Source organism: Chionomys nivalis, chromosome 6, assembly GCF_950005125.1.
Source record: "Chionomys nivalis chromosome 6, mChiNiv1.1, whole genome shotgun sequence".
Classification (NCBI taxonomy): Eukaryota; Metazoa; Chordata; class Mammalia; order Rodentia; family Cricetidae; genus Chionomys; species Chionomys nivalis.
Genome location: NC_080091.1, coordinates 19,900,816 through 19,914,241, shown reverse-complemented (window position 1 = coordinate 19,914,241; position 13,426 = coordinate 19,900,816). Strand labels below are relative to the sequence as shown.

Here is a 13,426-nt window from a genome sequence, read left to right as displayed (position 1 = left end):
TGGGCTAAACAGTGAGTTCCAGACCGGCCTGGGTTACAGTATGGCTCAATCCTTTCTCTGCAAAAATCAACCAACCAATCAAAAGACAGACAGACAGACAAACATACACATACACACTCTGACAAAAATCAATCAACCAATCAAAAGACAGACAGACATACACATACACACTCAGACAAAAGTGAAGCTTTAGCAACCACTCACAAGTTAACTAGTAAGGTCCTGTGCTTCAGTTTCCAACACTACCTTCACAAGTATTAAAAAGTCAAGATATTTACAACTTATTCATGATTTGTTACCTTTGAGAGCTAAATTTAGCATATCACCAGCACGGAAAGAAATTTCTTCATCAGACACGGCATTAAAATCGTATTCTGCTCTAGCAACTACATGGTCATCCTCACCACTTGCCCAGTTGATGTTGTCTATAAACAAAATTAAGATTCGGTTAATAAAGTTTGTAAAATACAGAATTCATTGGCTATGACTTGTAAACTATAAATTCATTTGGCAAGTGGACAGCTCTCTCTTCCCATGTAAATCCCAAAACACACCCTGAGCTAAGTAAATGTTTACAAACGTCCCCCTTTCCATAAACTCTCTTACAGTCGGGTTGACAAGTTTTTTCTTCTCCTGGTAGAGGGCCAGTAGTATACATTTTAGATCTTAAAGGCCAGAATGAAAGTTTATATAACAAGAAAGAAAAAGAAGTTTCATGTTTTTGGGGACAAAATTCAAAGTTTTTTTTTGTTTTTTGTTTTTTTTTAAATAAATCGGTGCATGTTTACCAAGAAGAAAGAAATACTTGGGGAGGAGGATAATAATATTTATTTTTGGTTCAACTGCAAATATTCATTAATGGATGCTAACTGGTAGTAAGATTTGAGGCACAATTCATGGGCATCCAAGTCTGACTAAGCATATTCATTACTTGGGGGATGAACAGACTGCTCATCTATTGATTGTGCTGTGCACCCTGTTAGCACACTGCTGACCAGTCACTTCCACATGACAAGTGTTAAGGAGATTCTGAAATACAGACAGTTCCTTTGCATTCTGAAGTTCAGAACTAGTTCTGGCACTGTAGTTTGAACTTTGAAACCTAGACGGGAGGGGAAATCTCATTTTTATTAGCATATACTAATCACACATAATAATGGATTTCATTATGACATTTTCAGAAATTGCTATAATGAATTTTGATCATATATGTTCCCCTTATCTTCTTGTCCCCTCCCATTCCTGCTGACCCTCTTGTTTTTCCAACTAATCTGTCTTCCATTTTTATTATATACATGAAACCCTGACAAATATTAAAACAAAAGACAAAAAAGCAAACAAGACAAAGTCAGTATTTCCAACTTCAACTTAATATTTTTTTAAAAAGATGTTTTATTTATATGCACGTGTGTATGTGTATGCCACACGTCTGTGGTTCCAACAATGTCAAAAGAGAGGCCCTGTGAGCCACCAATGTATGGCTGAGAAACGATTCAGGATCTGTGAAATGGTCTGTGACTCTCTGAATCACACAGTATGTGCTCTTAACTGCTGCACCATCTTTCCTGTCCCCACTTCAACTTTTGACACTACTTAATATAACTGACAAAAGTTATATGCCACTGAAACTACTGGCTTAATAATATCTAACACATATTCTCTTGCTGAGTAAAACAATGAATAATCATAGACTTAAAAACTTCCTCTTGAAAGATTTGTAAATTCTAACATTTTTAAACTCCACTTACACTTTTATCATCAGTTGCAACATATGTTAGTAGCGTCTACCCAGTGTGTTTTCGATTTTTAAGACAGTCATACTATACAGATAGTCACAGCTGCTAACTACATCATCACCTCGAATTTACCATCGCTGCTTCAGTAACTGAGAACTATCAGGATCTACTAGGTTAGCACAAGCCAGGGAGAGCTACTCAAATAATTTGCCCTTTTCTTATTTTAGGGTCTGACCCCAAGTCCTTGTGCAAGCTAAGCGCATGCTCTGATACTAAACCATACCCACCACCCTTCGTTTGTCTTGTTTTCAGATGACGATGTCATTCTGAAAGTTCAGAAACCGCTCTCATTACTGTCTCTGAATAAATTTCTTTGGCTGTTGCAATAATTATTATCAATAAAGATTTCCTTCACTCCACTGACTAGCAAAGGAAACCCTGGTTGTAGCTTCTTTTTCCTTTTTTTGGGGGGGAGGGGGTAAGAAAATTTTCTGGTAAGAGTTCCAACTTCAGTCTTCCCAGTGTTGATTACGAATACTGTTCAGTCTGGTGATGGTATTCATTCAACACAGCCATTCTGCCACTGCATAACAAAAACAGTATTTCACCAACACTCGCCTACTGTGTCTTTAAAGTGTAGCTCTCCAAGTTTACTCTGCCTTTTCAGTTCTGTGTGCTATATATGAACCCATCATGAACGTAGGATGAGATATTGCTCAGACGGAGAGTACCAGCCTAGCACGCTTAAGGGTCTAGGTTTAATTCCCGGGAGCAGCATCACCACCACCAAAAAATACTACAGCTGTTTTAGGTCTATTGCTGTGAAGAGACACTGTGATCATGGCAACTCTTATAAAGGAAAGCATTTAACTGGGCTGGCTTAAGTTTTAGAGGTTTAGTCCATTATTCTCATGGGGGGGGGGAGTACGGCAGCATGCAGGCAGACATGGTAACTCAAGAGTTCTACATATGGATCCGCAGGCAACCAAGAGAGAGCCACTGGGCCTGGCTTGGGCTTCGGAAGCCTCAAAGCCCAAACCTAGTGATACACATCCTCCAAAAAGGTCACACTTCCTGATCCTTTCAAATAGTGCCACTCCCTGGTGACTAAGTATTCAAATCTATGAGACTCCGGGGGCCATTCTCATTCAAACTATCATAATAGTGTAACAATGCGGCACTCTATATGTTGCCGAAGTGTAACTGAGCTTTTGTAGTATGCAGAACAGAGGTGTGAAGCAATTACAGTGCCACATACAGTTTCTACAAGCTCCTCCGCTGTTTCAACATAAAATCAGTCATAGCAATGTGCAAGTAGGGCTATGTTTCAAGAAAACTTTTTAATAGATATTAACATCTGAATTTCCTATAATCTTTACATGCCAAAATTCTTCTGTGTTTTTTAAAGTGTGTTGTATATGTGTTCATGAGAGGGAGAGAAGAGATAGGTAGAGAGAGAGAGAGAGAGAGAGAGAGAGAGAGAGAGAGAGAGAGAGAGAGAAAGTCAAAGATTGATGCTGGCTATCTTCCCAGATCACTGCTGACACAGTGTTTCTTAGTTGAACGTGGAGCTCACAGACTGTATAGTGGATAGGGTGGATAGGCTGGCTGGGATTGGGTCAGGAATCTAGCCTTGTCTGTCCACCTGTGCTAGAGCCACACACACAAGGCTCCTACATGGGTGCTGGGGATCCAAACTTAAGCAAGTCCTTCTGTTTGTCTAGCAGACATGTTACTGACTCAGCCATCTCCCAACCTCTCTCCTGATTTTAAAAATATTCTTTTTTCTGATTACTGAAAACAGTAGTCTTATCTCACATGCCAACAGCAGTGGGAACCGTGCAGGGCTAGCAGAGGCCTATCTGTGGAAGTCGGCTCTATGCAGCAGGAAAGCTAATTTTAAGAACCAAATTTCCTCAGTTTTGCTTCTCAGAAGTAAATCTTACCTACTGTCTATCTCAGATAGACACCTACCTTCTTTTATCTGGTTCTCTGTGCCGCATTTTTCTCCTCTTTTCTAGAAAAGGTTTCATTACTCAATTCCTCCACCTATCCGTAATCTATAATCACTCTTTTCCTATCTACTTCTTTCTTCCTTTTTCTTTTCTTTTTTTCCCCCTATATATTCCTTTTTGAGACTTGGTGTGTAGCTATGGGTATCATGGAACTTACTATGTATGCCAAGTTGGTCTCAAACTTCTATCAACCTCCCTGCCTCCCTCCCAGTGCTGAGATTATGTGGCATGGGCATCCCCATGCCATTTTACCTCTCCTTTGCCCTAAAAACCATCATGAGACCTAACTTCCTTTTTTCTTTTTTTTGGCTTCCTTCCTTTTCTTTTTTTGAGTCAGAATCTTAATACAGCTCCTTGGCTATCCTGGAACTAGTTACATAGATTTGCATGCCTTTATCTCCAGGGTCCTGGGATTAAAGGTGTGTACCACCACAGCCCCCGGAGATCTAATTTCTTAACAGACAAAGCGGGGCTGAGAATGTAGTTCAAGGAATGACCACTGTAAGTGCAAGCAAGGCCTTGAGTTCAGTCTGCATGTGCATGAAAACCAAGATCCTATTCAGCTTTTCCCTCTCCTGTTCACTGCACACCTTCCCCACCTCAAAAGTTTGTCATTTCCACTTTACCAGAAGCATTTTCTGGAGCTCGAGGTGCTCTAGTTGGCAAATCTGATCTCTACTCAGTCCTTCATCTTACTGTGGAGCAGCCTTCACCAGCCTTCCTTAAGGTTCCTGTCCTCACCGCTGCTTCTACACGCAGCAGTAATAACACAGCACTTCCTGTTCAAGGTCATTCCTTGTGTTCTCTTCTTGGTTTCTCTAGTATAGTGATCCCACGCACTACTTCAACTACCACTTCTGTATGAATGACTCATAATCTTATTTATTTCCTAAGATCTTTGATTGCCTTCCTTCTCTCCTTCTACATGAAGGTAGGTACAAGAAGTCAAAGTCAAGTTGCCACGCTTGGAGGTAAGCACTTTTACTTAAAAAAAATCTTTCTGTCTGTCCCCCCACCTCCCGCCCCACCCTGTGTGTGTGTGTGGTCCATCCACCCCTGCCTTTATTTATTTATTTATTTATTTTTGGTTTTTCGAGACAGGGTTTCTCTGTGGTTTTGGAGCCTGTCCTGGAACTAGCTCTGTAGATCAGGCTGGTCTCGAACTCACAGAGATCCGCCTGCCTCTGCCTCCCGAGTGCTGGGATTAAAGGCGTGCGCCACCACTGCCCGGCCAACCCCTGCCTTTAAAAGTGCTTTTTGAAACTCAACAGAGTGACTCCTATCTGTAATCTAAGCACTTGGAAGGCCGAGCCAGGAGGACTGTTGCAAGTTTAAAGTCTGGGCTACAGAATGAGAATCTGACTCAAATACACCCACAGAACGTCCCAGTGGTACATCAACTCAACACAAGCTAGCCAGTGTTTCCTTCCTCTTCACATCCTGCTGCTCTTACATGCCACAATCACACTGACTTCCTTGCTGTTTATCTATCATGTTCGATATTGCCACTTAAATACCTCAAGGCTTTCCTGTTTCAAGCTTTTCTCCAGTAGCTAGAGTGCTTCTTTGCTCACCTCTTTCGGGAAGGCCCTTCTTGAATATGTGCAGCACTATAACCCTCTCCCCTTTTCTTTCATCCACGACTCCCCAACATCCCTGGTTATTTCTCTTTCCTACAGCACTTATTATTTTCCTACTTACCGCATGTCTTGTTGATTGCCTCCCACTAGACCGCCACAAAACGTGTTTCATATCCCTGTCTTCTACAACTATAATTGACCTGTATTAGGCATCTAGCAAATACTTGTTTAATTAATAAAACATCCACAATAACTCAAGTTCAAATGTCTATGCCATTTGATTCCTTCTTTGCTCTTATAAACCACATCAACCAGCAACTGAACCCACTGTATTTGTCCTGCTTCACATACTCTGATTCAGGGTTTCAATCTCTTTCCTCAATCTAATGTCTCAAATTAGTAAGCCCTTTTTAAAAATGTGCCAAACAGGTCACTAGCTACTGAATATAATCCAGCCCTTTATGATCTTACCATTATTTAACTGCAATCCACTTCAATCTGGATCTATCTTAAACACTTTGGAAAAATCGTTAATTGCTCTCCCTCTCATATGCCGGGCATCAGACCTAGGCCTTATATATACATGCAGATAAGTAAAGACTTTAGCCGTGACTTAAACCTCCAATCCTCAGTTTGAACTCTTTAGAAAATTATGTTACAAATGCTTACCACAAAAACTACAAATAAAAAAATCACCAATTCCTTACTAAATGAAAATTAAGTGTCATAACAGCAATTAAGATCTTTCATCATTGGCCTTCAATCTAATTCTAATTATCGTTTTATTCTGTGTATAAAGACAACTGTTGGCCAGGTCTCACATTTTCTGCTCCTGTATTTTTGTTCAAGCTGTTCTAATAGCTTGATGGTCCCTTTCTTCCTTTTATGGTGGTACTATTGATTGGACCCTAGGCTTCATACATACTATGAGCTATATCCCTACAATAAAAAGCTATCAAAAAGCTAATTCAGATGCCATTTTTTTCTAGTTACCATGGTCAAAAATGTTGGCTTCACTTTTCTAGAATTCTTTGCCATTTGACAGACTATGGGTTTAACAATCAGTTGTTAGACCTGAATTTATTTCTGCCCTTTTTTGGCCTTCTTAAAGCGCCTGATATTGTCTTAATGACTCTCCTTCAGTAATATTTTAGAAAAATAGGGATTATGCTCTTTGGCTCTTTATGTAATTCCCAACACCAAGTTCACTACTCTGTACTATTAAACTGAGTAAGTTCATCAGCAAGCCTGTCCTGTTACTAAAGTATTCCTTGTCTAGTTTTGAAGCTCTTAACTACAAGTATAATTGTATTAAAATAGTAAATGCAAATGAATACTAGGAATGCTAATTTAACAAACCCATTCTTGAAGTTTGAGACTGTTACATAGTTTTAAAGCTGTTTAATTATTCTGGTTTTTTTGTTTGTTTGTTTTTTGAGACAGGGTCCCTTTGTGTACCCTGGCTGTCCCAGAACTTGCTTTGCAGACCAGGCTGGTCTTGAGCTCACAGAGATCTGCCTGCCTCTGCTTCCTGAATGCTGGGATTGAAGATGTGCACCATTATACCCGGTTAGTTTAATGATTCTTACCTGTTACTTCATCACTGTGTGTAGACAGAAGTTTCCAGATAAGATAAGGACCACCAAGGATAACAGCGAAGAACAGGAAGATTGGCCAGGATTTTGCTGAGTTAGCTGCTTGGTCTTCGGCACCAAGACAGGCCACAGTTCTTTCACTTTCTGCCCATAGGTCCTCATCCTCTGAGCCTCTTCTTAAACCCATCATCCACTGCAACCGTCTATACAGGTATCTTATAGTCCTAACTAACGCGAAGGCAGAAAAAACCTTTGTGAAGTGTATTTTTAACCGGGAAAAGTGGTTCGCTACATCCAACACAGCCCTGAAACTGTTATAGACGGCTGAAAAGGTAGCGTCCATCATCATGCTGACAGAGGCGAACGCATGCACAATACTCTCAATCGACTGAAATGCACCTCTACTGCTTTCTTCAGCTTGCTGAACAAATCTACTGGGCGGAAGGTCATCTACACGAAGGCGGTTAAAGCCCAGTCCATTATATCCATAACTGTAAGGGCTATAGCTTCCATAAAATGAATTTCCATAGGCTCCGTATCCAGAAGAAAATGAACTGTATGCAGGTCTGAAAGTGTTTATGTTGCTGCTCCCCGTTTGCTGGGATGGCCTGGGAAGAATAGGTGGGGGCACTCTGGTAAGTGTTGGTTGTCCAGGTCTTGTCAATAAAGCAGGGCCCAGATCAGCAGATCTAAAACGCAAGAAAAATTATGAGTTACTTAAACACAAAATAAATCCTTTGTTCAATAATTAAGTTTTAATTATGGCTATTGTATTTTTCTGTTTGTATTAGAATTTCCATTTCTTTTAACTATATATAACTTGCTTCGAAAATTCCTTTTAAAAATGTTTATTTTTTTAATTTAAAAAACTGTCTTTACTGTATTAAGCTTAATGACTTAAATTCTGTATGCTGGGTGCTTTTCCACAGGAGCAGATTTGATTTCCAATACCATATGGCAGTCATAACTGCCTACAACTCTAATAACTGGAGTCACAGGAGCTCAACACCCTCTCTGGCCTCCATGGACACCAAGTTTAATGCTTTTCTATGTGACATGCTGAAGTGCATCTAGTGCCCACAGCACTGTTTTCTGACATGATCAGAATAGTAAAGGAGACTAAGCAAGCCTAGGACAGGACAAATGGTATGTTCTCAATGCTGTGCCCTCTGCTCACCTTTTCTTTTGAAAAAATTTAAACAGGAAAGAAAACCATGGCAGAATACATGCATATTTTTAAAGTAGATTTAATAACTACTATCATCTTATATTTACTTTTCCTCTTGTCCACAATTCTTGAAACATCTGAAATCAACTTCTAAACTTAATAAATTAACCCTAAATATCTCAGAATACATCTCTCAAGGAAAATATATTTTAGACCAAATCATGCCACTAACCCATCGCTGAAAACTATGTTTTATACAATCTATGATTCAATTAATATTAAAAACTAATCCATTTCCCAGAAATGTTTAATAAACAGCTTTGAAATAAAATTTAGTTACCAACAGCTCACCCATTTAATATAAATTTCGATATGTGTGTTTTTAAATATTCCCAGTTGTACTATGATTATATTTTGCAACACTTTCATTACCCCCCCCCCCAAAAAAAAATGGAAACAACATAATGAAACCTATTTCTGGTCATGCCAAGTTAGTTTTAAAATAGTCTGTATTCACTTCAGTTTCTCTCCCACTCCCAACCTTTGCTAACACAACTCACTTTGTCTCTACAGCCTTTTCTACTCCAGATACTCCATAGACAGTTGATTCGAGTTACTGAGGCAGGTATTTCTTTAAAAGATTTATGAACTGTACCAATACCCAATCATTACTCCTGGGAGTAATACAAAGGTTTACCCCTTCCCACCACAAATTGTCTTTGGTCAGAGTATTTTTTTTAATCAACAAAATGAAATGAGGGTAATTCCTATCAGAAAACATTACTTTATCTGTGGACTTTGCCCATAATCTTCCGTGACCGCACTACACTCTCATTTCCTCAGGAATTTTAGAGAGTACATGTTCATATTCTATACAAGTTCAGGAATTTTAGAGAGTACATGTCCATATTCTATACAAGTTCAGGAATTTTAGAGAGTACATGTCCATATTCTATACAAGTTCAGGAATTTTAGAGAGTACATGTCCATATTCTATACAAGTTCAGGAATTTTAGAGAGTACATGTCCATATTCTATACAAGTTCAGGAATTTTAGAGAGTACATGTCCATATTCTATACAAGTTCAGGAATTTTAGAGAGTACATGTCCATATTCTATACAAGTTCAGGAATTTTAGAGAGTACATGTTCATATTCTATACAAGTTCAGGAATTTTAGAGAGTACATGTCCATATTCTATACAAGTTCAGGAAGAATTTTAGAGAGTACATGTTCATATTCTATACAAGTTCAGGAATTTTAGAGAGTACATATTCATATTCTATACAAGTCCTGGCCCTTCTCTTTGGTTCTGAGTAGATACTGAAGCTTATCCTCAGCATACTATGGGCAATGAACTAGCTCTCTAGCATGGACTGATGAACTGAGAAATATCCTTTTGTTATGGTTTTAATTATGTGTTTATGAGGAAAAATGCTAATTTGATATGATATAATAATGATTAAATGAGTGTAGCTAGCCTTCGTGTCTCCTTTAAAAAATACAAAGGTTTAGGTTCCTGTAGCTTCAGGTCACTTTGTTTGAGATAGCCCATCCTGGCCTATAACTCATTGTGTAGCTGCTAGCCTCTCTTGTACAAGGACTAAATGCATATGCCACCATGCCTGTCGTTCAAGTCATATCTTCATCAACCAATTAGTGCATATACTTGCTTTATGTGCATTTCTGTTACATTGTTAATGTATCAGTAACTCATTGTCAGCAGCACAGTAACAGATCTAATTTACAGACTTTTTCTTCAGTAAAGTCTATCATAGCCATCTTGTGCTTTGGAATATTAGATAGATCTACACTTGGGAGCCATTTTAAACAGTGAAATCAATTTGCTACTTTGAAAACCCCAGAACTGGAGCGGGACAATTCTGTATTCTGTCAATTATGTCTTAAATAAATGCTGATTGGCCAGTAGCCAGGCAGGAAATATAGGTGGGGCAACCAGACAGGAAGTACAGGTGAGTCAATGAGAACAGGAGAATTCTGGGAAGAAGGAAGCTCTTTCTGCAGTCCTGCCCAGACACTGAAGAAGCAAGATGTGACCTGCCCCGCTGAATAAGGTACTGAGCCACATGGCTTACACAGATAATAATAATGGGTCAATCAGTTTATAACTTTGTATACCTCTGTGTGATTTCATTGGGACTTAACAATTGCGGGAACCAGGCAGCACAAGGACCAGGTGGGACAGAAACCCTGAGAACAAGCAGGCCCTCATGTTACATAGAACTAAACAGAATATGAGATGGGCATGTGTCACAGTATGCCTGTAGTTTTTGTCTGTTTCGGAGACAAATTCTTGCAATGCTGGATGGCCTAGACCTGGTTATATAGCCCAGGCTGGTCATGAACTCATGGCATTCCTCTCCTGTGAGTATAACTATTTAATTTTTAATACATTTATTTTTTTGAGACATGATTTCATTACTTACTACAGGCTAGCTTAGGACTTGTCTAAGTTGACTTCAAACTCATGCTCCCTCTGTTTCAGCTTCCTAAGTGCTTGAATTACAGGTTAAATGCTACATTTAACCTCAGCTTATCACCTGACGTCAGAGGTAATTTTTTTCTTTCTACTTGTGGCATTATGTCATTCCTCACGAAGTTTCAGATTTTGGAATATTCATTACTCATTATAGACAAAGTTTATTGTCTTTATTCATATTTATCATATTTATTCATATTTATCAGTTTGGGGACATCTGGACTGTTTCCATGCTTTGATTATTTTCAGTAATGCCACTAATGAAGACTTATATATAAGATTTGTAAGACATTTTTATATTTCATGGTCTATACCTATAGTGAATTGTGGTGTGTATACTAAATATTGTATTTTACTTTTGCAGGAACTGCCAGATTAGTTTCCAAAGCATACTGTAACTTTACATTCCCACCAACAGTGTTTGAGATGATGGATTCCCCACGTTCTTGTTAATGGCATTTTAAGTATTTAACACAATGGCCGAAGAGTGACATCTCACTCTGGTCCTTTTATTTGTTTTGAAACAGGGTCTCATGTAGCCCAGGCTGGCCTCAAACTTGTTACAAAACCAGGGATGCCCCTGAACTTATCTTCTTGCTTCAACCTCCTAAGTGCTCTGGGATTATAGGCACGTGCCACCGCATCCAGTTTCACTGTGGTCTGCATCTGCATTCCTCTGAAGGGTAATAATGTTTATCTTTTTATTTCCTTTAGGCCACTTTAAAATCTTACCATTCTACATAAAAGTATGTAGAATCAGCTACATACTTTTGTCACTTGAATTTTTAATACTTTTTTCGTGTATGACTATGGGGACTAGGCATATGGCACAGTGTGCATATGGAGGTCAGAGGACAGTAGGGGGCATTATGTCCTCTTTCACATGTGGGTCCCAGGGTGTGGCTGCAGTCATCGGGTCTAATGACAGGCGTTTTACCTACAAAGTTACCTCATCAACTCACTTTCTTCACAATGAAATGAGCTTAATCACTGTCTTTTTAGTATTTATCTTTATCATTGAGTTTGAAGAGTCAAATGTCTTTAAAAATATATTTGTACTTTACGTGAAGGATGCTTTGTTTGTCTGTCTGTATATATATTACAAGCATCCAGTGCCCATAGTGGCCAGAAGAAAGTGTTGAAGCCCTTGAAGCTAGAGTTACAGAGGCTTATGACCTGCCATGCTGGAGCCGGGCACCAAGCCATGCTTCTCTGCAAAAGCAGCAAGTGCTCTTAAGTGCTGGGCTATCTCTCTAGCTCCCCTTAAATGTCTTTAAAAACTGGATTTTGAATACAAAATTTAATTAGTTTACAGATTGCATTTGACTTTTTCTTTCCATTCTATTCTAAAGTAGGACAATCAGGGCTGGTAAGATAGCTCAGTGCATAAAAATGCTGCCTTGCAGACCTGATGATGTCAGTTAGATCCCTAGAACTATGTGGGAGAAGAAAACTGACTCCCAAAAGTAATACTCTGGTTTCCACACATGTGGCTTGGATGTGTGTTTCCTCAACCACACATGATCCTTGTTTATTTCACGTTTAATTACAAAACAGTAATATCTGTTGCCAGGATAAAGCTTTAATTCAACATTATAAACAAGTAACACCAAATCTTACTTTAAAAACAAACAGCTTGGCCCTGACCGCACCTAGAGATGTGTGTCTGGGTTCCCAGCTGGAGGGCCCTGCATTCTAGGCCCTAGTCCCTGGAGACACATACTGTGCTCCCCTACCAAAACCCCAGAGATCTGGGAGCAGCCTCTCCATACCCCCAACCATTCCCTACCATGACTGTGACCACCTGTACCCGCCTATACCTGGAGGAGTGACCACCAGAGCCTCGGCCTGCCTGGAGGAGCCCTAGAGTTGCATCAGTTATCACCAGAGGCACAGCCCCGCCTGCGCCCACTGGAGGGAGAGATGGGCAGACGACAGTGTAAGAACACATTCAGAGACACAAAGAGCAACATGGCACCAACAGAAACTAGTGGTTCTACACCAGCAAGGCCTGAACATCCCAACACAGATAAAGCAGAAGAAAACGACCTTAAAAATAACTTTATGAAGATGATAGAGGCCCTTAAAGAAGAAATGAAAAATTCCTTTAAAGAAGGAGAGGAAAAGACAAAAAATTGGAAATCAATAAATCCCTTAAAGAAAGCAATGAAAGCCAAGAAAAAAGATAATCAAACAGGTGAAGGAAATGGTTCATGACTTGAAAACTGAAATAGAGACAATAAAGAAAACACAGAGGAATTCTGGAAATGAAAAATCTGAATAAACAATCAGGAACTACAGATGCAAACATAAACAACAGAATGCAGGCGATGGAAGAGAGAATCTCAGGTGCTGAAGAAACGGTAGAGGAAATAAGATTCTTCAATAAAAGAAAATGTTAAATCCAACAAATTCTTTTTTGTTTGTTTGTTTTGAGACAGGGTTTCTCTGTGTTACTTTGGAGCCTGTCCTGGAACTAGCTGGCCTAGAACTCACAGAGATCCACCTGCCTCTGCCTCCTGAGTGCTGGAATTAAAGGTGTGAGCCACCACCACTTAATCCAGCTAAATCCAACAAATTCTTAACACAAAATATCCAGGAAATCTGGGCTACTATGAAAAGACCAAACCTAAGAATAATAGGGATAGAAGAAGCCCAGCTCAAAGGCACAGAAATATATTTAACAAAATCATAGAAGAAAAATTTTTCAGCCTAAAGGGCAGTCCCGTGAAAGTACAAGAAGCTTACAGAACACCAAATAGACTGGACAAAAAAAAAAAAAAAAAAAAAAAAGGCCCCTCATCACAGAATAATCAAAACACTAAACATAC

The 13,426-nt window shown here is 39.3% G+C and overlaps 1 protein-coding gene across 1 annotated transcript in view; it reads right to left on the bottom strand.

Moving 5' to 3' along the window:
• Pex13 (peroxisomal biogenesis factor 13) overlaps window positions 1-13,426 on the bottom strand; it is a 28,296-nt gene that overhangs the window by 4,144 nt on the left and 10,726 nt on the right. Inside the window, exons 2-3 of the mRNA XM_057773230.1 lie at window positions 6,921-7,615; window positions 300-425 (exon numbers count right to left, since the gene is read on the bottom strand). Of these exons, the coding sequence (XP_057629213.1) occupies window positions 300-425; window positions 6,921-7,615 (821 nt within the window). The remainder of the gene's footprint in view (window positions 1-299; window positions 426-6,920; window positions 7,616-13,426) is intronic.